Source organism: Panulirus ornatus, chromosome 6 (genome assembly GCF_036320965.1).
Source record: "Panulirus ornatus isolate Po-2019 chromosome 6, ASM3632096v1, whole genome shotgun sequence".
Classification (NCBI taxonomy): Eukaryota; Metazoa; Arthropoda; class Malacostraca; order Decapoda; family Palinuridae; genus Panulirus; species Panulirus ornatus.
The window spans coordinates 42,360,622-42,386,812 of NC_092229.1; the positions used below are offsets into that span (position 1 = coordinate 42,360,622).

The following is a 26,191-nucleotide window of genomic DNA, read 5'->3' on the forward strand; positions in this document are numbered from 1 at the left end:
TGAAGTATGGTGGTGTAGGGGTGAGGAAGGTATGGTGTCTTATGGTGATGTATGGTGGTGTAGGTGGAGGAGGTATGGTGTCTTATGGTGAAGTATGATGGTGTAGGGTGAGGAGGTATGGTGTCTTATGGTGAAGTATGGTGGTGTAGGGTGAGGAGGTATGGTGTCTTATGGTGAAGTATGGTGGTGTAGGGTGAGGAGGTATGGTGTCTTATGGTGAAGTATGATGGTGTAGGGTGAGGAGGTATGGTGTCTATATGGTGAAGTATGTTGGTGTAGGGTGAGGAGGTATGGTGTCTTATGGTGAAATATGGTATAGGGTGAGGAGGTATGGTGTCTTATGGTGAAATATGGTATAGGGTGAGGAGGTATGGTGCCTTATGGTGAAGTATGGTGGTGTAGGGTGAGGAGGTATGGTGTCTTATGGTGAAGTATGGTGGTGTAGGGTGAGGAGGTATGGTGTCTTATGGTGAAGTATGGTGGTGTAGGGTGAGGAGGTATGGTGTCTTATGGTGAAGTATGGTGGTGTAGGGTGAGGAGGTATGGTGCCTTATGGTGAAGTATGGTGGTGTAGGGTGAGGAGGTATGGTGTCTTATGGTGAAATATGGTGGTGTAGGGTGAGGAGGTATGGTGTCTTATGGTGAAGTATGGTGGTGTAGGGTGAGGAGGTATGGTGTCTTATGGTGAAGTATGGTGGTGTTAGCGTCAGGGGCTGTGTGACTGGTGGACATAACTGAATAAATTATTATTTGCGATCTTTATCTATTTCGTTTTTTTGTTGCTGGGTTGGATGAGGGCCTGGTAGTGTGGGGTGGAGGAAACGGGCGATCTACAGGACTTGTGAGAGAGAGAGAGAGAGAGAGAGAGAGAGAGAGAGAGAGAGAGAGAGAGAGAGAGAGAGAGAGACGAGGTTATTTCTAGGTTCATGTTGGAGTGTTAGATGACTGGTGGATGGCGCTAGGGTGGAAGTGGATAGAAAGTGTGCCCCTGAGGCGTTAGAATGTGAGGGTGATCTTAAACGTGTTACATAGGCGTTAGATACCATATATCAGGGTGGTGTCGTAACGCGTTACGAAAAAAGAAAAGAAAAGAATGGAATTATTGAAGTTACTGGTAACTTGAGTAGGAGTTGCTAGTTAGAAAAAAAAAAATGCTAGTTCACTACTAACAAGGTGTTAGATGTGTTAAATAACGTTAGGGAGGTGTTATAGTTACGTGATGACGTGAGGGGGGTAGGGGGGGGTAGTATAACCATATATTAGGAACTGGGTAACACACAGTAGGGGGGGAGACGTCGAACTCAGGCTCAGTGTTGCCAATACTCGCTCACTAATGACCCAGACTAGACGGGAGGGGGAGGGGTGGGGGGGGGGGGCTACAGCTTCAGAATGCATTAGTCTCCTGATTCAAAAAGAAACATATTTGTAAGATGTATATATATATATATATATATATATATATATATTTTTTTCTTTCATTTTTCCTACTTTGAAACAGAATTGTTATAGAAGACATTGCCTTATATATCCCCTACATCGAAAATGCAGGTAGATTCCAATCATTTTTAAGGGACTACAGCTGTAGAATACATCATTACAGGTCTTTGATGGTTGACATGTCTAACAAGGGTCTGGTTTCTAACTAACCTCAAAAAATTTGAGACGACTATGGCATACTGAAACCCAGATTCGAGTCGACGCCTAAACTCCTGTTGCTATTGGTCAAGGGGACATTGTGACGTATCTAAGTCGTGACGTATCTCTGTCGTCATAGTTGGTAAAACGTACTTGTTGCAATTGGATGATTATCTATAAACATAACTGTCATAGTTTTAATGTAATCATGTACTCATTTCACTTTCAATATAGTAGGTAATTTATGTAAAGACTGTATACGTGTTTCTATTTTTAATAATAGGTGGTAATTAAGTTCAGAATCCATGAAGTATACGTTAAATATACATTTTATATCTTGTTGACTAAAGTGACTAGGTTAAAACTCGAAGGGAATAACAACCAATCACGGATCAATACGTCACACCCATGGGCGGGGCCATGGCTGATGGCGCAACATACCACTATGCTTAATAGTTAAGAATCTTGTTTATCTAGGAGAGGGAAGGAATAAACAGGGTAATTGACAGTTAAGGGGTCAAGGACAAACACTAAACTGGGGTTCTGGTTACACACTAAACTGACTGGTGACAGGGCGAGGACTGGGGATCGCTTCTTTGGCACAGTGGAAGATAACATGACACTTTATATACAAGGTTCAGTCTTGGTGGCTTCGAGCCACATTTATCTATCTATGCGAGTCGTATTATGGTGAAATAATTAAAATATCTAATATACAAAGAAGTTATATATAATCTTTTTTTTTTCTCTCTCTCTCTTCCATTAAAACAACAAATTTAGATATCAATTAGATACATTCCATAGTTTATACAATATGTGTGAAGTATATGCAACATTTTTTACGACACAAGAAATATAATTCCTGCGTTCGTTTTCTTTCTTTTTTTTTTCTTAACCTTACTGCACTAAATATATTATTGCCATGTATGTCATGAGTGGTGTTGGATCGTAGGCAAGAGACATCATTTATATATATATGAAGAAAAAAAACAGTAATTACAATCTGGTGTTGCCTCCTCCTCTTGTGAGGCGGGCGGGGTTGGTTAAGTCAGTGCTGCTGCCATGGTCAACACAGCCAGACTCGGACCACTCCCGCCCGCAGAAATGTAAACAAAGGCAAATTTGCTCGCCATTCTCGCTGAAGAAATGTAGCCACCAAATCTGACGGGAAGGAGTATGAATTGACCGCCATGTTCAGGTCAAGTTATGCGAAAATGTCGTCCCATCTTTCCCGCCAGATCTAAGAGCTTCAACGCCCCTGGCGGGAGGAGACTCTTGTGACCGTCTTATTCCCATGTCTCTTGATCACGGTCCAGGGGAATGGTATGACTAATAGGCGTCCTGAACACATATTCCTTACCGGTATAATACTGTAAATCTCTTTGACTGCATAAAATCCCATAAAGGAAAAGAAAAAAAAAGGATAAAAAAAAGAAAATGTTGACAGACACAGCGGGGCAGACGCCAGGCGTCCTCTCCTGGCTCCCACCCACACCGGCGCAGCCTCGTACACGCACTGACGCTGGGGTACGTCGTACGCCTGCCCGGGCAACCACAGCGGCTCCTCCTACGGTGCGAGATCTACTGACCAAAGTTTTCATACATTTAAGACGTTTGCCTTCCAGATTTATCTATTGTTTTCTACAGTCAGTTGCCGCTGTACAAGAGGACAGTTGTATGATATATATATATATATATATATATATATATATATATATATATATATATATATATATATATATATATATATAAGACATATCTATGTTTCATTCCAGCGTAAGGAACAGCGACTCAACCTGCATGAAAAGCTTTAGCGTTTGGTCTCGAACCCGTGCGTTGAGGAACCAAGAGAGAGACAGACGCCATGACCTGGATCACACGGTTAGGGTTTGGGTGAGGAGGAGGAGGTGAGGAGGTGGTCAATACGAGCCACTACTGTGAGTTCTCCCGGTCGGCCGGCACTGGGGAGTCGTTCTTCAGGAGGTTTTCGATATTGAGAGCGGAGGACTGGTGCAGGGACTGCTGCAGGTTGTGCAGGGAGGCGGCGTGCAGGCTCTGCAACACGGCGGCCGAGTGCTCCTGCGCCTTCCGCCGGAGTTCGGCCACGCTCGAACTCCGCGGGTCGCTGCTCAGGGAAGCCAGCGGCGTCTGGTTGGCCAGGGAGGCCAACGTTGGCGGGGTCTGGCTGGCCAGGGAGGCGAGGGAAGGCGTCTGACTGGTCAGTGAGGACAGCGGGTTAGCCAATGAGGTGGATCCGAGCGAGGAGAGCGGGCTGAAGGAAGGTGGTTTGATGGGGCAGCAGGAACACAGACCCGGGAACCCTGTAGGAGGCGAAGACGAAGGAATTAGTTATATGATCATACGATACACAATATCAGTAGACGTGAGAGAGCTCATGTGGACCTGCAGTGTTGCCATGATCAGGGTCACGAAAGGGGGGGAAAAGTAAACACTGGGTCTCAAGGCAGCAATGGGAAGTGACGGTGTGTGTTATGCTAAGGCGTCACACTAGAATACGTGTTACAAGCACAGTGTGTGTGTGTGTGTGACAAGGAATAGACAATTGGATCGAGAAGTAGAGGAGTTCAGGGATCACAGATGGTGTTGAGAGGTGTGGCCGAAGTATATGTGGAACAATAAGAAACAAGACACGAAGATTATACCCGCATAGTCGTTAATGGAATGACGTATTAGAACAGGAAGTATACGTTTGAAGTCCTTTTTTAATCTGACCTCGTCAGTGAGAGGTCTGGCCTCGTCAGTGGGAGATATAGCCTCGTCAATGAGAGATATGGCCTCGTCAGTGAGAGGTCTGTCCTCGTCAGTGAGAGGTCTGGCCTCGTCAGTAGAGGTCTGGCTTCGATAATGAGAGGTCTGGCTTCGTTAATGAGAGGTCTGGCCTTGTCAGTAGAGGTCTGGCTTCGTTAATGAGAGGTCTGGCCTCGTCAGAGAGATCTGGTCTCGTCAGTAGAGGTCTGGTCTCGTCAGTAGAGGTCTGGCTTCGTCAATGAGAGGTCTGGCCTCGTCAGTGAGAGGTCCTGGCCTCGTCAGTGAGAGGTCATGGCCTCGTGGGGGCCAGTCGGCAATAACAGTATTTCTTCAGTATCAATAATCTTTTTTATTTTTTTTCGTTCCACTCTTATTATTTTCGGGTTCCTTGTGAACGAGACTCCACGCTCTTGTCTGGCCTTAGATGACGTGAGTCATATGTCACCTTGACCATCATGACGTGTGGTGATGACGCCGTGCTGACGAAGGGGATGAATTACCGTCTGTAGCGAAAGCCTTGTGAGCCACGTCCCACTACGTGGCACAGGACGACGACTGTGGTTTGCTGATGATGCCCTACTGGTGACACCTCACATGAGTCTGAGGTGGTTCACCAGGGGAAGCAGTGCGGTCCAAATTGTTTACAAAGTTGCTCGTTATTCGTACATGTCTAACCAATTGGGTTGACCTCCCTCAGCGCCAAATTAGTATTGTCTTCAGTAACGTTACGTCATGCTCTACTGTCCTCAGCGGGTTGGTAACAGTGCTTCTACTGTCCTCAGCGGATGGTAACAGTGCTTCTACTGTCCTCAGCGGTTGGTAACAGAGCTTCTACTGTCCTCAGTGGTTGGTAACAGTGCTTCTACTGTCCTCAGCAGCTGGTAACAGTGCTTCTACAGTCCTCAGCGGATGGTAACTGCTTCTACTGTCCTCAGCTGCTGGCAACTGCTTCTACTGTCCTTAGCGGATGGTAACAGTGCTTCTACTGTTCTCAGCGGTTGGTAACAATGTTTCTACTGTCCTCAGCGGGTGGTAACAGTGCTTCTACTATCCTCAGCTGCTGGTAATTGTTCTTCCACTGTCCTCAGTGGTTGGTAACAGTGCTTCTACTGTCCGCAGCGGGTAGTAACAGTGCTTCTTCTATCCTCAGTGGTAGGTAACAGTCCTTCTATTGTCCTCAGCGGTTGGTAACAGTACTTCTACTGTCCTCAGCGGTCGGTAACACTGCTTCTACTGTCCTCAGCGGTTGGTAACAGTACTTCTACTGTCCTCAGCGGTTGGTGACAGTGCTTCTACTGTCCTCAGCGGTTGGTAACAGTGCTTCTACTGTCCTCAGCGGCTGGTAACAGTGCTTCTACTACTCCTCAGCGGATTGTAATAGTGCTTCTACTGTCCTCAGCGGATGGTAATAGTGCTTCTACTGTCCTCAGCAGCTGGTAACAGTGCTTCTACTATCCTCAGCGGCTGGTAACAGTGCTTCTACTGTCCTTAGCGGTTGGTAACAGTGCTTCTACTGTCCTCAGCGGATGATAACAGTGCTTCTACTGTCCTCAGCGGATGGTAACAGTGCTTCTACTGTCCTCAGCGGATGATAACAGTGCTTCTACTGTCCTCAGCGGCTGGTAAAACAGTTCTTGGTCTGTTGGACGTGGCTGGTATTCTGGCTCTCTGATAAGTTACCACAACATGGAGGTACGTCAGTAACCATGTTACGAGGGTTACTTTAGCGAGGCCTCCGCGATGGCGATGGCTACCCTGGTGGGCACCGAGAGACGTGGCCTCGTATGCGGGAACTTGGCTAAGTTATCAAGAGGTCTGGTCTCGTCAGTGAGAGGTCTGGCCTCGTCAGTGAGAGGTCTGGCCTCGTCAGTGAGAGGTCTGGCCTCGTCAGTGAGAGGTCTGGCTTACCTTTGAGGTGCGGGAAGAGATGGGAGGCCAGAGGCCCGGGGAGGTGCGGTGGGAAGAACAGCCCTGGAGAGCGCTCGATCAGGGGCCGGAACCGACTGTAAAGAAAATGGGACGTAAAAATTGGGTTGGATTTACGTCTGTAAATAAGTGTAAAACTCACACGTTCGGCTTCGTGATAAGGAAATGTTGGTTTAGATATGGAAGTGTTTATTGACTGGCTGACAGTTAATGGCTAGAGATAAAGAATAGATGATTGTTGTAAAAGTAAACGGGTCTTGTAAATATTTATCGAAGAAAACGGCGTGCCTCGGAAAGATATACCTAGCCCAAAATTGTTCGGCAGTGTTGTGATCAATAACACTACAACCTTGGCAGTGTTGTGATTAATAATACTACAACCTTGGCAATGTTGCGATTAATAACATTACAACCTTGGCAGTGTTGTGATTAATAATACTACAACCTTGGCAATGTTGCGATTAATAACATTACAACCTTGGCAGTGTTGTGATTAATAACACTACAACCTTGGCAATGTTGTGATTAATAACACTACAACCTTGGCAGTGTTGTGATTAATAACACTACAACCTTGGCAATGTTGCGATTAATAACATTACAACCTTGGCAGTGTTGTGATTAATAACACTACAACCTTGGCAATGTTGCGATTAATAACATTACAACCTTGGCAGTGTTGTGATTAATAATACTACAACCTTGGCAATGTTGCGATTAATAACATTACAACCTTGGCAGTGTTGTGATTAATAACACTACAACCTTGGCAATGTTGTGATTAATAACACTACAACCTTGGCAATGTTGTGATTAATAACACTACAACCTTGGCAGTGTTGTGATTAATAATACTACAACCTTGGCAATGTTGTGATTAATAACATTACAACCTTGGCAGTGTTGTGATTAATAATACTACAACCTTGGCAATGTTGCGATTAATAACACTACAACTTTGGCAGTGTTGTGATTAATAATACTATAACCTTGGCAATGTTGCGATAATTTAATAACACTACAACTTTGGCAGTCATACACACGAACACTGAGCACTCACTTTACGTCAACAGTTGTAGTGATGTTGGGTTGTGAACACGTTGAATTACTGTAGTCCAGTTGTTAGCCTGAAGTGAGGATATTGTCTTGAACTGCTCGTTACACTGAGTTACTGCGTCTGGGGTTAATTAAGTTCAAGTGCTTTAGGTTCGTTCTGTTAAGGTGTTAGGTTAGGTCTGTGTGTATGTGAGAATTTACGTTACGTTATATCAACAGGTTGTGTGTGTTACGACATTTTGACGTGTCGCCGAATCTTGTATGGATCATGGATGGATAACAACAGAGTAGTTTTCTCATTACTGTTCATTTCTGTAAATTACAACGTCACCATTTTCTCAATCTATTACTGTACGTTGCATCACCTTCAGTAAATTATGATACATCAACAAACATACAATTATCTATCGTCTTCCTTGTCTTCCTTTATCTCATCACCCTCAGTAAATTATGATACATCACAAACATACAATTATCTATCGTCTTCCTTGTCTTCCTTTATCTCATCACCCTCAGTAAATTATGATACATCAACAAACATACAATTATCTATCGTCTTCCTTGTCTTCCTTTATCTCATCACCCTCAGTAAATTATGATACATCACAAACATACAATTATTTACCGTCTTCCTTGTCTTCCTTTATCTCTTATCACAACATCCGGTTGATATCAACTAGATCTTCCACGCCTTCCCTTCCTCCCGCCCCCGACACACACGCACACACACACACACACACACCAAAGATGTTAGTGAGACATTAGCTTACAAGATAATGTTCCTAAATATAACTTTGTTACGTACGTCTGGCACTGTTGTCGAGCGCCGCGAGGCGACTAAAAACAAAGCCGCCAGGCGCCTGCTGCCGGTCCTCTAGTAAGTGTTGTCGTACGACTTAGAATGAGGTGACGCTAACACGAATACGATCATTACCCCGTCAAACAGCCTGGTCTCAGATAGAGACAGACAGACAGACAGCCACGTACCTCCCTCATATACAGACAGCCACATACCTCACCCACACACAGATAGACAGGCAGCCACGTACCTCCCCCACATACAGACAGACAGACAGCCACGTACCTCCCCTACACACAGACAAAGTGGCCTCACCCGTTGTATGAGCATATATGATCAGCGACGTCGACGTAAGACAGCTACTGTCTACTGTGTCAGGTCTGGTTGTGAGACCCGTGTCCAAAGTTGCTCACTCCCCCACGAGAGGCAGAGTACATCACATCTCCCCCCATATACCACACCTCACCCACGCCTGAAGATGACTCCTTTTCATGTACGTTTACTGTTTTCTTTTTAATTCCAGTGAAGGATTGTGCTGGATACAGGTCTCGGTCCATGACTGGAGGAGTCGGTCATCATTACCTTACCTCTGATTCTGTTTTCTGGCAGGTCAAAGTACACTCTATGAGAGTAACAATACAATACTGTATTCTGGTGTATTATTAAGTACGATCGGTAAATGTATCTGAGAACGAACACATATAAGAGTCTTCCATTCTTGATGAGGATTCCTGAACTTAAAAAGGTAATCTAGACCATAGAACTATGTGTCTATGATTACGTCTATAATGATCATTGATTACATTCGTAATCACCTGGGTAATCAGATCAACGATGCAGCAGAACTGATGGATCACAAAATAATCAGTAAGATAACCATAGTCGTAGGATATCAGACTGACTGATATCTTCACAACCACTAGCGCACCAAAATGAATGATGTACTAAGAGAAATGTGTGGCTGTTGGCAGCTCAAGGGTAGGCCGTTTTGATAACTGTTTCTTTCCCTACACGTCAAAGCTTTGGAACTCTCTACCCTCTCGTGTCTTTCCCAGTAACTATGACCTGGCATATTTCAAAAGACAGGTTTTCCACTTCCTCCAAAAATCGTAAATATTTTTCCTTGTCTCTATTTTTTCCCCTTTCATAATTCGCTCTATATTTCAACTAAGACTCCGCTCGATGTGGACATATATATTCGTTATTGGAGCTTCCTACATAAATGAACAAAGAAGTTATCAAGAGGCATTTAAATGATTGTGATAATCATAATCAAAGAATCAGAATTAACCAAGTACCAACATTATCATATGACATATGGAACCATGGAGGTATTTGCATCTGTCGCCAAGTGCACCTTGAGGGCAGGTGTATACCGTGCAGCCTGGCGGCCGGTACGTGCACACAGGGTCGTGGCGAGCCTGGTGTTCTCCTTCTCAACCAAGCAACAGAAACATTGTGCCTGGGTTCGAACCCCTACATGAAAAGAAATAGATCTAATTTTAGAGTTCGAACCCTAACAGGAAAAACATTGATCTAATCTAAGGGTTCGAACCCTTACACGAAAAACATCGATTTAATCTAAGGGTTCGAACCCTTACACGAAAAACATCGATCTAATCTAAGGGTTCGAACCCTTACACGAAAAACATCGATTAATCTAAGGAGTCGAACCCTTACACGAAAAACATTGATCTAAACTAAGGGTTCGAACACTTATACGAAAAACATCGATCTAATCTAAGGGTTCGAACCCTTACACGAAAAACATCGATCTAATCTAACTTGCTGCCAGGTGTTTGGAGACATAACTCGTTGTAAAGCGACGCCACGACTCGAGAGCGACAGGGTCGACCCTGGAGCACGACGGCACGACACATCGGTACGATGCTCTGGCCTTTTGACGTAGCCCTTATAGGGGTGGTCAAGGATTAGGTCGTCGTACCCTAGGGTCGTCCAGTCGTGCTCAAGGGTCGTACCGTCGTACTCATGGGTCGTACCGTCGTGATCAGGGATCGTACCTTCGTGCTGATGGGTCGTACCGTCGTGATCAGGGATCGTACCGTCGTTCTTAGGGATCGTTTTCGCGTGCTTATGGGTCGTACCGTCGTGATCATGGGTCGTACCATCGTGATCATGAGTCGTCCGTCGTGATCATGGGTCGTACCGTCGTGATCATGGGTTGTACCGTCGTGATCATGGGTCGTACCGTCGTGATCATGGGTCGTACCGTCGTGATCATGGGTTGTACCGTCGTGATCATGGGTCGTACCGTCGTGATCATGGGTCGTACCGTCGTGATCATGAGTCGTCCGTCGTGACCATGGGTCGTACCGTCGTGATCATGGGTCGTACCGTCGTGATCATGGGTCGTACCGTCGTGATCATGAGTCGTCCGTCGTGATCATGGGTCGTACCGTCGTGATCATGAGTCGTCCGTCGTGATCATGGGTCGCACCGTCGTGATCATGGGTCGTACCGTCGTGATCATGGGTCGTACTGTCGTGATCATGAGTCGTCCGTCGTGATCATGGGTCGTACCGTCGTGATCATGGGTCGTACCGTCGTGATCATGAGTCGTCCGTCGTGATCATGGGTCGTACCGTCGTGATCATGAGTCGTCCGTCGTGATCATGGGTAGTACCGTCGTGATCATGAGTCGTCCGTCGTGATCATGGGTCGTAACGTCGTGATCATGAGTCGTCCGTCGTGATCATGGGTCGCACCGTCGTGATCATGGGTCGTACCGTCGTGATCATGGGTCGTACCGTCGTGATCATGAGTCGTCCGTCGTGATCATGGGTCGTACCGTCGTGATCATGGGTCGTACCGTCGTGATCATGAGTCGTCCGTCGTGATCATGGGTCGTCCGTCGTGATCATGAGTCGTCCGTCGTGATCATGTGTCGTACCGTCGTGATCATGGGTCGTACCGTCGTGATCATGAGTCGTCCGTCGTGACCATGGGTCGCACCGTCGTGATCATGGGTCGTACCGTCGTGATCATGGGTCGTACCGTCGTGATCATGGGTCGTACCGTCGTGATCATGAGTCGTCCGTCGTGACCATGGGTCGTACCGTCGTGATCATGGGTTGTACCGTCGTGATCATGGGTCTTACCGTCGTGACCATGGGTCGTACCGTCGTGATCATGGGTCGTACCGCGGATTTCAGGTACGGTCGGGTTCAGGTAGTGCTATACTGGCCTCCAGCAACACAAGCATCGCAACACACAAGCAACGCAACACAAGCAACACGCAACGAGCAACGTAACACAAGCAACACACAACAAGCAACGCAACACAGCACAAGTAGCGTAACACATGCAACACAACACAAGCAACGCAACTCAACACAAGCAAAGCAACACATGCAACGCAACACAAGCAACGCAACAAAAGCAACACGCAACAAGCAGCGCAACACAAGCAACGCAACACATGCACCATAACACAAGCAACGAAACACAAGCAACACGGCGCAAGCAATGTAACACATACAACACAACACAAGCAACACAAGCAACGCAGCACAAGCAACGCAACACAAGCAACGCAACACAAGCAACAAAACACAAGCAACGCAGCACAAGCAACGCAACACAAGCAACACGACACAAGCAACGTAACACATGCAACACAAAAATAGCAATACAACATAAGCAACGTAACACAAGCAACACAAGTCACGCAACACAAGCAACGTAACACAAGCAACACAAGTCACGCAACACAAGCAACGCAACACAACACAAGTCACGCAACACAAGCAACACAACACTTCACGATAGAGTCAATTATTATATATTTCCGGAACTTAAATTCCTGCACTGCAGAACGTCCCATATTGTTCAAAAAAATTATGTTAATTGTTATAGTAATTAGTTTTGTGTTGTGGCTGTTTTAACGTTTATATTCTGAAACTTCTCTACCAACAAAACGGCTGATATATATATATATATATATATATATATATATATATATATATATATATATCCCTGGGGATAGGAGTGAAAGAATACTTCCCAGTATTCCCTGCGTGTCGTAGAAGGCGACTAAAAGGGGAGGGAGCGGGGGGCTGGAAATCCTCCCCTCCTGCTTTTTTTTTTTTCTTTTTTTGTCCCAAAAGAGGGGACAGAGAAGGGGGCCAGGTGAGGATATTCCCTCAAAGGCCCAGTCCTCTGTTCTCAGCGCTACCTCGCTAATGCGGGAAATGGCGATAGTGTGAAAGAAAGAAATATATATATATATATATATATATATATATATATATATATATATATATATATATATATATATATATATATATATATATATATTTACATATCATTTATTTATTTATTTATTTTCATTATACTTTGTCGCCGTCTCCCACGTTAGCGAGGCAGCGCAAGGGGACAGACGAAAAAATGGCCCAACCTAACCTCATTCACATGTATATACATAAACGCTCACATACGCACATATACATACCTATACATTTCAACGTATACATACGTATACATACACAGACATATATACATATATACACATGTACATATTCATACTTACTGCCTTCATCCATTCTCGTCGCCACCCCACCACACATGAAATGGCACCCCCCCCCTCCCTCCCCATCCCCACGCGCGAGCGAGATAGCCCTAGGAAAAGACAACACAGGCCACATTCATTCACACTCAGTCTCTAATTGAAACCACAGCTCCCTTTGCACATCAAGGCCCCACAAAACTTTCCATGGTTTACCCCCAGACGCTTCACATGCCATGGTTCAATCCAATGACAGCACATCGACCCCGGTATACCACATCGTTCCAATTCACTCTATTCCTTGCAAGTTTTTCACCCTCCTGTATGTTCAAGCCCCGATCGCTCAAAATCTTTTTCACTTCATCCTTCCACTTCTAATTTGGTCTTCCACTTCTCCTCGTTCCCTCCACCTCTGACACATATATCCTCTTTGTCTATCTTTCCTCATTCATTCTCTCCATGTGACCAAACCATTTCAATACACCCTCCTCTGCTCGCTCAACCACACTCTTTTTATCAACACACATCTCTCTCATCCATTCATTACCTAATCAAACCACATCACACCACATATTGTCCTCATACATCTCATTTCCAACACACCCACCCTCCTCCACACAACCATATCTATAGCCCAGGCCTCGCAACCATATAACATTATTGGAACCACTATTCCTTCAAACATACCCAATTTTGCTCTCCGAGATAAGGTTCTTGCCTTCCACACTTTCTTAAACGCTCCCAAAGCCTTCTCCCCCTCCCCCATCCTGTGACTCACTTCCGCTTCCATGGTTCCATCCGCTGCTAAATCCACTCCCAGATTTCTGGGAATAGGGGAGAAAGAATACTACCCACGTATTCCCTGCGTGTCGTAGAAGGCGACTTAAATGGGGGTTAGCTGGGGGCTGGAAATCCTTCCCTCCTGTTTTTAATCTTCCAAAAGAAGGAACTGAGAAGCGGGCCAAGTGAGGGTTTTCCCTGTAAGGCTCATTCCTTTGTTTTTACCGCTACCTTGCTAACGCGGGAAATGGCGAATATGTATGTATGGATGTTTATGTGCTGAGAAGGGCAACTGGAGGGATGTTTGATCATTATCTTGTGGAGGCGAAGTTGAAGATTTGTAGAGGTTTTCAGAAAAGGATAGAGAATGTTGGGGTGAAGAGAGTAGTGAGAGTAAGTGAGCTTGGAAAGGAGACTTGTGTGAGGAACTACCAGGAGAGATTGAGTGCAGAATGGAAATAGGTGAAAGCAAATGACGTAAGGGGAGTGGGGAAGGAATGGTACGTATTTAGGAAAGCAGTGATGGCTTGCGAAAAAGATGCTTGTGGCATGAGAAAGGTGGGAGGTGGGCAGATTAGAAAGGGTAGTGAGTGGTGGGATGAAGAAGTAAGATTGTTAGTGAAAGAGAAGAGAGAGGCATTTAGACGATTTTTGCAGGGATATAGTGCAAATGACAGAGAGATGTATATATAAAAAAAAAGGTGGCAGAAGGTCAAGAGAAAGGTGCAAGAGGTGAAAAAGAGGGCAAATGAGAGTTGGGATGAGAGAGTATCATTAAATCTTAGGGAAAATAAAAAATGTTTTGGATAGAGGTAAACAAAGTGCGTAAGACAAGGGAATAAATGAGAACATCGGTGAAGTGGTCAAATGGGGAGGTAATAACAAGTAGTGGTGAAGTGAGAGGGAGATGGAATGAATATTTTGAAGGTCTGTTGAATGAGTTAGATGACAGAGTGGCAGATATAGGGTGTTTTGGTCGAGGTGGTGTGCGAAGTGAGAGGGTTAGGGAGAAAGCTTTGCGGAAGATGAAAGCCGGCAAGGCGGGCTTGGATGGTATTACAGTGGAATTTATCAAGAAAGGGGGTGACTGTGTAGTTGGCTGGTTGGTAAGGATATTCAGTGTCTGTATGGTTCATGGTAAAGTACCTGAGGGTTGGCGGAATGCATGCATAGTGCCACTGTATAAAGGCAAATGGGATAAAGGTGAGTGTTCAAATTACAGAGGTATAAGTCTGTTGAGTATTCCTGGTAAATTATATGGGAGAGTATTGATTGAGATTGTAAAGGCATGTACAGAGCACCAGATTGGGGAAGAGCAGTGTGGTTTCAGAAGTGGTGGAGAATGTGTGGATCAGGTGTTTGCTTTGAAGAATGTATGTGAGAAATACTTAGAAATACAGATGGATTTGTATGTAGCATTTATGGATCTGGAGAAGGCATATGATAGAGTTGACAGAGATGCTCTGTGGAAGGTAATAAGAATATATGGTGTGGGAGGTAAGTTGCTAGAAGCAGTGAAAAGTTTTTATCAAGTATGTAAGACATGCGTACGAGTAGGAAGAGAGGAAAGTGAATGGTTCCTAGTAAATGTCGGTTTGCGGCAGGGGTGCTTAATGTCTCCATGGTTGTTTAATTTGTTTATGGGTGGGGTTGTTAGGGAGGTAAATGCAAGAGTTGGAAGAGTTTTGGAGAGTGGGGCGAGTATGCAGTCTGATGTGGATGAGAGGGCTTGGAAAGTGAGTCAGTTGTTGTTCGCTGATGATACAGCGCTAGTGGCTGATTCGAGTGAGAAACTGCGGAAGTTGGTGACTGTGTATAAAGTGTGTGAAAGAAGAAAGCTGAGAGTAAATGTGAATAAGAGCAAGGTTATTAGGTTCAGTAGGGTTAAGGGACAAGTAAACTGGGAGGTAAGTTTGAAAGGAGAAAAACTGGAGAAAGTGAAGTGTTTTAGATAAGTGGGAGTGGATTTAGCAGCGGACGGAACCATGGAAGCGGAAGTGAGTCACAGGGTGGGGGAGAGAGCGAAGGTTCTGGGAGTGTTCAAGAATGTGTGGAAGTTGAGAACGTTATCTTGTAAAGCAAAAATGGGTATGTTCGAAGGAATAGTGGTTCCAACAGTGTTTATGTTAGCGAGGCACGGGCTATAGATAGGGTTGTGCGGAGGAGAGTGGATGTGTTGGAAATGAAATATTTAAGGGCAATATGTGGTGTGAGGTGGTTTGATCGAGTAAGTAATGAAAGGATAAGAGAGATGTGTAGTAATAAAAAGGGTGTGGTTGAGAAAGCAGAAGAGGGTGTATTAAAATGGTTTAGTCACATGGAGAGAATGAGTGAGGAAACATTGACAAAGAGGATATATCTGTCAGAGGTGAAGGGAACGAGAAGTGGGAGACCAAACTGGAGGTGGAAGGATGGAGTGAAAAAGATTTTGAGCGATTGGGGCCTGAACATGCAGGAGGGTGAAAGGCGTGCAAGGAGCAGAGTGAATTGGAACGATGTGGCATACCATGGTCGACGTCCTGTCAATGGAATGAACCAGGGCATGTGAAGCGCCTGGGGGTAAACCATGGAAACTTTTGTGGGGCCTGGATGTGGAAAGGGAGCTGTGGTTTCGGTGCATTACACATGACAGCCAGAGACAGTGTGAACAAATGTGGCCTTTTTTGTCTTTTCCTAGGGCTACCTCGCGCTCGCGGGGGGAGGGTGGAGTGCCATTTCATGTGTGGCGGGGTGGCGACGAGAATGGATGAAGGCAGCATGTATGAATATGTACATGTGTGTATATGTATATGTCTGAGTATGTATATGTATGTATACATTGAAATGTATAGGTATGTATATGTGCGTGTGTGGGAGTTTATGTATATACAAGTGTATGTGGGCGGGTTGGGCCATTTTTTCGTATGTTCCCTTGAGTTACCTCGCAAACGCGGGAGACAGCGACAAAGTATAAAAAATATATATATATATATATATATATATATATATATATATATATATATATATATATATATATATATATACATATATATTTTTTTTTTTTTTTTTTTTTTTTGCCGCTGTCTCCCGCGTTTGCGAGGTAGCGCAAGGAAACAGACGAAAGAAATGGCCCAACCCACCCCCATACACATGCCTTGATTCAATCCACTGACAGCACGTCAACCCCGGTATACCACATCGCTCCAATTCACTCTATTCTTTGCCCTCCTTTCACCCTCCTGCATGTTCAGGCCCCGATCACACAAAATCTTTTTCACTCCATCTTTCCACCTCCAATTTGGTCTCCCTCTTCTCCTCGTTCCCTCCACCTCCAACACATATATCTTCTTGGTCAATCTTTCCTCACTCATTCTCTCCATGTGACCAAACCATTTCAAAACACCCTCTTCTGCTCTCTCAACCACGCTCTTTTTATTTCCACACATCTCTCTTACCCTTACGTTACTTACTCGATTAAACCACCTCACACCACACATTGTCCTCAAACATCTCATTTCCAGCACATCCATCCTCCTGCGCACAACTCTATCCATAGTCCACGCCTCGCAACCATACAACATTGTCGGAACCACTATTCCTTCAAATATACCCATTTTTGCTTTCCGAGATAATGTTCTCGACTTCCACACATTCTTCAAGGCTCCCAGAATTTTCGCCCCCTCCCCCACCCTATGATCCACTTCCGCTTCCATGGTTCCATCCGCTGCCAGATCCACTCCCAGATATCTAAAACACTTCACTTCCTCCAGTTTTTCTCCATTCAAACTCATATATATATATATGATGCTTCCAAACCATTTTTCCGAGTTCGTTTTCGATGTAGGCGTCAGTAATAATTCCTAAAGGATCAGATCCCATTTTCTCTTGCATACATTCCTTGTAGTCACGAGACGTTGCCTCCAGCAGCCATGTGCAGAGATGTGACGAGCACGTGAGACCACGTCTCTATATACGATGTCACAACACATGGATGAGATGGCTCGGCCTCTGACCTGACCTGCCTCCATCTCACACACACATACACGGACATAGAAAACGGTGTGTCATGAAACCGATATGGCGTCAACCACACAGGAGCACGATCGTACACTGCCATATATATATATTTGGGTCCTGCGTTCCTGATGTGAGACATTTTACAACAGTTGTTAAATACAAATTCATCAGACAGTGGGGTCTATAGGTGATTGTATGGTGGGAATAAGGTCAAACTGTTATCATTTCATTGTGATTGAAGAAAACTGTTATTAAACTATCATTATTTCATTGTGATTGAAGAAAACTGTTATTAAACTATCATTATTTCATTGTGATTGAAGAAAACTGTTATTAAACTATCATTATTTCATTGTGATTGAAGAAAACTGTTATTAAACTATCATTATTTCATTGTGACTGAAGAAAAGATATCTATAGATACATCTGTCACTGATTATGATAAAAAGGGACAAAAGATTAAAAGATATGTACGACTGTAATGAAGCCTTTGTGATCAGTGGTCCTTAACTACCTGTTACTGATCGTTAGCTGACGATTACATAACTACCGAACAACCAACAAGTTGATCCCGTAATGGCATCTCGAGTAATATTTAGAAATAGAATTAGAAAATGATGTGTGTGATAATGATGTACATCTACTGCACATAGAACAGGACCTGTTCTCTCTATACATGTACGTACAGTCGCGATATTAACATGATACTGTACTATGTTAATGTTAGTTCACCTGGTGTTAATGTTAAGGTTGGTTAAGTTTGTCTCAGGGAAAAGAAAATGATAGAATTATTAATCTTTGAGAATTTCGTGGTAGCCACGGTCCACATCCAAGGTAGGTGGCAGGTGTGACAGGCTACCCACACCTTCCATGAACTTCCATGGCCAAGTTTGTGTGTGTGTGTGTGTGTGTGTGTGTGTGTACATGTTGCTGTAAACGATGGCGAACTACCGAGAAGGCTCGTTGTGTGTTGTTGTTTTTGTTGTCTCCCGGTCCTCCGTTTTCTTCTTGTCGCAAACGGAGTCCTCGCCTCGCGCACCACCACTGAGGGGAGGGGACGGGGCACTGATGCAAACCCACTATCAATCTAACCGTTTCTTTCTTTTCCCTCCATCTTTTCCCTTCTTCTTCTCTCACGGGAGCAGTAGTGGGAGGGAAGTGTGTGTGTGTGTGTCTGTTAGCCAACCCTGGCGCAGGAACCTTGTCTCTCTCTCTCTCTCTCTCTCTCTCTCTCTCTCTCTCTCTCTCTCTCTCTCTCTGCAACATTGTCCCAAGACACATAAGTCCCACAAAGAGACGTGGGTTCCCTTTGGTGGGGCGGGCGAAGCGGTGCCAATCTTATTACCGATAATGGTTTTATCTTCTTGACACTTGTTTTCTGGCACCGCTGATGGGTCTCCTACTCTTACGAAAGCTGCGGTTTTAATTTTACATGACCCTCTATCCTATCTGTGGGATGTGGGGGGGCCGGAGGGGGCCCTCCTAGTGAGGGTGGGTGGGTGAGGTCGAGTCTGGTATTATACAAGATGGGTCAGATGTATTATACAACATGGGTCAGATGTATTATACAACATGGGTCAGATGTATTATACATCATGGGTCAGATGTATTATACAACATGGGTCAGATGTATTATACAACATGGGTCAGATGTATTATACAACATGGGTCAGATGTACAACATGGGTCAGATGTATTATACAACATGGGTAAGATGTATTATACAACATGGGTCAGATGTATTATACAACATGGGTCAGATATATCATACATCATGGGTCAGATGTATTATACAACATGGGTCAGATGTATTATACAACATGGGTCAGATGTATTATACAACATGGGCTAGATGTATTATACAACATGGGTCAGATGTATTATACAACATGGGTCAGATGTACAACATGGGTCAGATGTATTATGCAACATGGGTAAGATGTATTATACAACATGGGTCAGATGTATTATACAACATGGGTCAGATGTACAACATGGGTCAGATGTATTATACAACATGGGTAAGATGTATTATACAACATGGGTCAGATGTATTATACAACATGGGTCAGATATATCATACATCATGGGTCAGATGTATTATACAACATGGGTCAGATGTATTATACAACATGGGTCAGATGTATTATACAACATGGATCAGATGTATTATACAACATGGGTCAGATGTATTATACAACATGGGTCAGATATATCATACATCATGGGTCAGATGTATTATACAACATGGGTCAGATGTATTGTACAACATGGGTCAGATTTATTATACATCATGGGTAAGATGTATTATACAACATGGGTCAGATGTATTATACAACATGGGTCAGATGTATTATACAACATGGATCAGATGTATTATACAACATGGGTCAGATGTATTGTACAACATGGGTCAGATGTATCATACAACACGGGTCCGATGTATTATATAACATGGGTCAGGTGTATTATACAACATGGATCAGATGTATTACACAACATGGATCAGATGTATTATATAACATGGGTCAGATGTATTATACAACATGGGTCAGGTGTATTATACAACATGGGTCAGATGTATAATACAACATGGGTCAGATGTATTCTCATGTTTTCCAGTGTAGTGTGGTTGTATATCGGTATATTTCCCATTTTCTTCAAATATTTTTGTTTTTTGTGAACATTATTTACTATTTCGTTTGTGTTTCATGTTCTTCTTCCATGTCTGTTTTATAGTATATCGTATATATAGTCTGGCCTAGATTTGTATAAATTTCCTTTTCTAATGTTCCATCTGGCTCAGATATACTCTAACATACCCCAATTTGATTCGGATATATTTTGGCATTTTCTGACTAGGTTCGAATATGCTCTGGTGTTTCCCCATTTCGCCACCAAGTGTCTGGTCCATCTGGCCCCTCCCATCTCTCTCTCTCTCTCTCTCTCTCTCTCTCTCTCTCTCTCTCTCTCTCTCTCTCTCTCTCTCTCTCTCTCTCTCTCTCTCTCTCTCTCTCTCTCTCTCTCCCATTTTCTGCTGAAGCATCGAATTATCTGTTAATTCCTTTTTTCCTCTGCTCTATTTCGAAGATCAATGATGCATGTGTCTTATATAAATCAGTATGTACAGAATTCAATCAAAATGTCCAAGATATAATTAACACATAATAATCAGAAACATGTACTGTTAAGTCTTACGCCCTGTCTATTACAAAAAAAAGATAATAGTCTATCAAACATTAATAAATAAACTTTTGGTTTTTATAGAATTCCATCACATTCTCATAAAATGTCAGACGCAAGGGTTTCAATTGTTTGTCATCTGTTGTTGAAGATGCTGCTGGATGATGGCCAGGCAAAACTTACTGGAGAAGGAGGAGGAGGAGGAGGAGGAGAGAGGTTGACACACTCCCTTTGGCTTGAAGGGATCCTGCGCCTCACGAACGCCATATCTGCTGTGGTTTCGGGCGGAGGTGGAGCCAGGATGTAGCCGGAGGGAAGGAGGGCTATTTCTCAAGCCCGACATGCCAGGTTCCTTCCCCGAACTGCCTCAGGACAAGGTTTGGAGAACCGCGACACAAGGGGAAGGGAGGGACGATGTATGACGACAACATCCCTGCGTCATTAACCCTTTGTCATATACTCATTAGAGACACTGGCATCACCCGAGGACCAAGTCACCCCCGTGTGTGTGGAAGGTGGAGCCAGGAGGAGGAGGAGGAGGAGATGCGGTCAGTCAAGAGACATGTGCAGGAGTGTGGTCAAATGAACTCATCTGGGATGAGACCATGTCGCTACAGCGTGAAGGATCGGAGGTGAGGAGACAGAAGCAGGGTGTTGGGAGGGAGGTCGCGCCAGTCTGGCTGATGATACGTTCCAGACCATTAAGAATGGAGGACATGAGGGGGTCTTAACCCCTCCGTCATCTATGTGTGAAAGGTTTGGAACTGTTTCCTCTCGTGTGTGATGATAATAAAGTCAAGTACTGGAGGCTGAGGCTATCACGCCCTTGTGGCAGGAATCTGGATAGTTGAAGAGAAAAGCGATGAAGCTCTTGAATGAGGTGAGCAGTTGATGGAACAGAGAAAACGAGTGGAAGGTGAGAGACAAGTGTAAAGCAAAGGACATTCAAAGTTTGGAGAGTTATGGTAGTCAGTGCGACGTACAAGGAGAGATGGTTCTTGGAATGACCACACAGACTCCATGTCTGAGGGTGACATCAAGAGTGAGAGGCGAAGATACGAAGAAGCAAGATATCAGGATAGATAGTGACGAGATGTTGTTAAGAAAGGTTGGTCGAATGACCGATGAGTTGTGTGAAACTGATGGGAGAAAAAAGAGCCAGGTTTATCTGAGGAACAAGAGATCTTGGAATTGAACCTATGCCACTACCGTCTCAGGACTCCCTCGCGTTGGCAGGAGAGCCAGGCGAGGTGCCAGGGACCATCTGTACCTTAAGATGCCTGGGTGACACAAGGCGTCATGAGCACGTCTGGACTCTATCATTAATGACGCAGGATGAGACAAGGGAAGAGAGAGGAAAGAAAGCGAAGAAAAATGATCAAGAATAATCGTGCAGACGAATAATTGCTCGATTAATTCATCTTTAGTAAGAGAGTGAATAAGATGAGAGCACCCGTGACACGGGGGGGTAGTAAGATGGCTCCGGGTATATGGTCAACATTCCTGGGTGAAGACGGAGGTACCATCCAGGGCGACTGCCTTTGTTGACCCCAGGGTGAGGGTGGATGACGGAAAATGCCTTGGATCAGCAGGGATGGAAGGGGTAGGTTCTATAGTGACATAATCTTCCCTCTCGCTGGCAGCAGGGTCATGCACGCATGTGTGTGTGTGTGTGTGTGTGTGTGTGTGTGTGTGTGTGTGTGTGTGTATGTGTGTGTGTGTATTAACCTGTTTGTGCTGTGTGGGGAGGGAAGTCTACGTTCATGCGTCTCATCGCTTGAACTTTCTATTCGTTTTAAGCTTCAGTCTGTCGTCCACATTCGCTACCTCACAACACGTCTGTTCCACTCATCCGTTCCTCATAACATGCAAGTCCTTCTCTACCTACGTACCTTCTCACGAGCGAGTCTTGCTTAATTACATGTTCTGTTCTCGAGTTGTTCCACCGCTACATCTTCTCAAGACCTGTTACTGTCTAGGTCACCGAATTCGTTTAAAGACCTTATAAAGATTGTGATCAGGTCACCGCTTACTCTTCGTTCTTCCATAGTGAGTCAATTCAGAGCCATTCTAATCTGTTCCCAGTAACCCATCTCTCATCATTCTTGTACCATCTTTAGCGTCCTTCCTCTCGACCATTTCCATCAGTTCTTTGCGCTTCTTTAGCGACAGTCAACCAAGTTCAAGAAACATATTCTGGTTTGACCCTAACGTAGGTTGTGAGCAGCTTGCTCAGTACCTCCTGGTCCATATTCTTACATGCTGTTCTGATATCTGACACGAGATATCATTTTCCTCCGTACAGTCTCCTGGTGTGGGACGAGATATCATCGTCCTCCGTACAGTCTCCTGGTGTGGGACGAGATATCATCGTCCTCCGTACAGTCTCCTGGTGTGGGACGAGATATCATCGTCCTCCGTACAGTCTCCTGGTGTGGGACGAGATATCATCGTCCTCCGTACAGTCTCCTAGTGTGGGACGAGATATCATCGTCCTCCGTACAGTCTCCTGGTGTGGGACGAGATATCATCGTCCTCCGTACAGTCTCCTGGTGGGGGACTCTTTAGCAGCTCACAGACAGTCTCCTTCAGTTGGTTTCGTTATCATCTGCCAATGACGCGAACTGAGGTGCATCAAGTACGGACGGACGAACCTGGGAGTTCGTCTAGGATCCCTTCTTCGTGAGTGCATGCCATCCTTTCTATCCTTCACTTGTTCTCAGACACTCTGGCACCAGCCACAGACATGCCCAGGGAGGGATCCAATCCCTCTGACGGCAAGGGCGTCACACTGCGCCAACCACAGACATGCCCAGGGAGGGATCTAATCCTTCTAGCGGCAAGGGCGTCACATATAGATCCCATTTAGGGCAATGATCCCTGAGCAGGCACGGCAGGAGTGAGAGGAACCTGTTTACATCCTCCTGTCCCATTCTCTCTCTCTCCCTTACTTTTCTCCTCCTCAAAAGACTCACGAAACACCTCCGCCAAACTCCTCCCAAATCCTTCAACGCCCTGAACCTTGAACCTTGACCTCATAACAAAACACGTGTCCCTGGCTTTCTCTCCAGCCACGTGCGTCACGCGCGTCGTAATATTCCCGAACGTCACCATGACGTCACTGTTGATGTATGTTGTCCGCTCGAATGACGTCATTCGCTTACGCCCATAACCTGGACGCTCACACCGGGAGAGGTTACACACAGGTATACAGGGTGTAGCCAGCACGAGAACGGGTGCCTCAGGGTGTAACTCATCCAGGGTGTAGCCAGCAACGAGGACGGGTACCCCAGGGTGTAGCCAACACGAAGGGTGTAACGCGTGACTGATGTGGTCGTCTCGTCACAGCGACTCGGTCACTGTTCATCACACAACATTTGCTCAACACCCATTTTCCTCGTATTGAATTATTTTCCTATATTCTGTCTCATAGAAACCCTCTCCATTACTTTTCATATACAACAGTATATATATATATATATATATATATATATATATATATATATATATATATATATATATATATATATATATATATACACACACACACACACGCGCGAATATAGTGCATATGAACGCGCACTTTCATAGAACACATGATACCCTCGAACAGCTACGATTCGAACCCAGGACCTTTCGCGTGACAGACGGAAACGGTAACCTCTAGGCCATGATCGCCTATATATATATATATATACATATATATATATATATATATATATATATATATATATATATATATATATATATATATATATATATATTTATATATATATATATATATATATATATATATATATATATATATATATATATATATATATATATATATATATATATATATATATACCTGGCTAGCGCAGGGGGCGGGATCGGGTGTGGGGAAGAGAATGTATATGTCATGTTTTTTCTTTTCATTCATGGTTCTGTGCTGTTTCCTGTGGGGCGGGGCGGCTTCGGGAATGGATGAAGGCGAGCAAGTATATATACATATGTATATACCTCTATGTATATGTATGTGTCCATATATGCATGTAGATATATGTACGTGTATGTGCGTGTGTGTGTGTATATATATATATATATATATATATATATATATATATATATATATATATATATATATATATATATGGGGTGCCTAAATGTGTGTGGATGTAACCAAGATGTGAAAAAAGGAGAGATAGGTAGTATGTTTGAGGAAAGGAACCTGGATGTTTTGGCTCTGAGTGAAACGAAGCTCAAGGGTAAAGGAGAAGAGTGGTTTGGGAATGTCTGGGGAGTAAAGTCAGGGGTTAGTGAGAGGACAAGAGCAAGGGAAGGAGTGGCAATACTCCTGAAACAGGAGTTGTGGGAGTATGCGATAGAATGTAAGAAAGTAAATTCTCGACTAATATGGGTAAAACTGAAAGTTGATGGAGAGAGGTGGGTGATTATTTGTGCATATGCACCTGGGCATGAGAAGAAAGATCATGAGAGGCAAGTGTTTTGGGAGCAGCTGAATGAGTGTGTTAGTGGTTTTGATGCACGAGACCGGGTTATAGTGATGGGTGATTTGAATGCAAAGGTGAGTAATGTGGCAGTTGAGGGAATAATTGGTATACATGGGGTGTTCAGTGTTGTAAATGGAAATGGTGAAGAGCTTGTAGATTTATGTGCTGAAAAAGGACTGATGATTGGGAATACCTGGTTTAAAAAGCGAGATATACATAAGTACACTTATGTAAGTAGGAGAGATGGCCAGAGAGCGTTATTGGATTACGTGTTAATTGACAGGCGTGCGAAAGAGAGACTTTTGGATGTTAATGTGCTGAGAGGTGCAACTGGAGGGATGTCTGATCATTATCTTGTGGAGGCTAAGGTGAAGATTTGTAGGGGTTTTCAGAAAAGAAGAGTGAATGTTGGGGTGAAGAAGGTGGTGAGAGTAAGTGAGCTTGGGAAGGAGACCTGTGTGAGGAAGTACCAGGAGAGACTGTGTACAGAATGGAAAAAGGTGAGAACAATGGAAGTAAGGGGAGTGGGGGAGGAATGGGATGTATTTAGGGAGTCAGTGATGGATTGCGCAAAAGATGCTTGTGGCATGAGAAGAGTGGGAGGTGGGTTGATTAGAAAGGGTAGTGAGTGGTGGGATGAAGAAGTAAGAGTATTAGTGAAAGAGAAGAGAGAGGCATTTGGACGATTTTTGCAGGGAAAAAATGCAATTGAGTGGGAGATGTATAAAAGAAAGAGACAGGAGGTCAAGAGAAAGGTGCAAGAGGTGAAAAAAAGGGCAAATGAGAGTTGGGGTGAGAGAGTATCATTAAATTTTAGGGAGAATAAAAAGATGTTCTGGAAGGAGGTAAATAAAGTGCGTAAGACAAGGGAGCAAATGGGAACTTTAGTGAAGGGCGCAAATGGGGAGGTGATAACAAGTAGTGGTGATGTGGGAAGGAGATGGAGTGAGTATTTTGAAGGTTTGTTGAATGTGTCTGATGATAGAGTCGCAGATATAGGGTGTTTTGGTCGAGGTGGTGTGCAAAGTG

At 44.3% G+C, this 26,191-nt stretch overlaps 1 protein-coding gene across 1 annotated transcript in view; it reads right to left on the reverse strand.

The window, feature by feature from the left end:
• Nucleotides 1–649: 649 nt before the first annotated feature.
• Drgx (Dorsal root ganglia homeobox) overlaps nucleotides 650–26,191 on the reverse strand; it is a 221,310-nt gene continuing 195,768 nt past the window's right edge. Inside the window, exons 8-9 of the mRNA XM_071662823.1 lie at nucleotides 6,313–6,407; nucleotides 650–3,956 (exon numbers count right to left, since the gene is read on the reverse strand). Coding sequence (XP_071518924.1) covers nucleotides 3,568–3,956; nucleotides 6,313–6,407 — 484 coding nt within the window. The 3' untranslated portion in view covers nucleotides 650–3,567. The remainder of the gene's footprint in view (nucleotides 3,957–6,312; nucleotides 6,408–26,191) is intronic.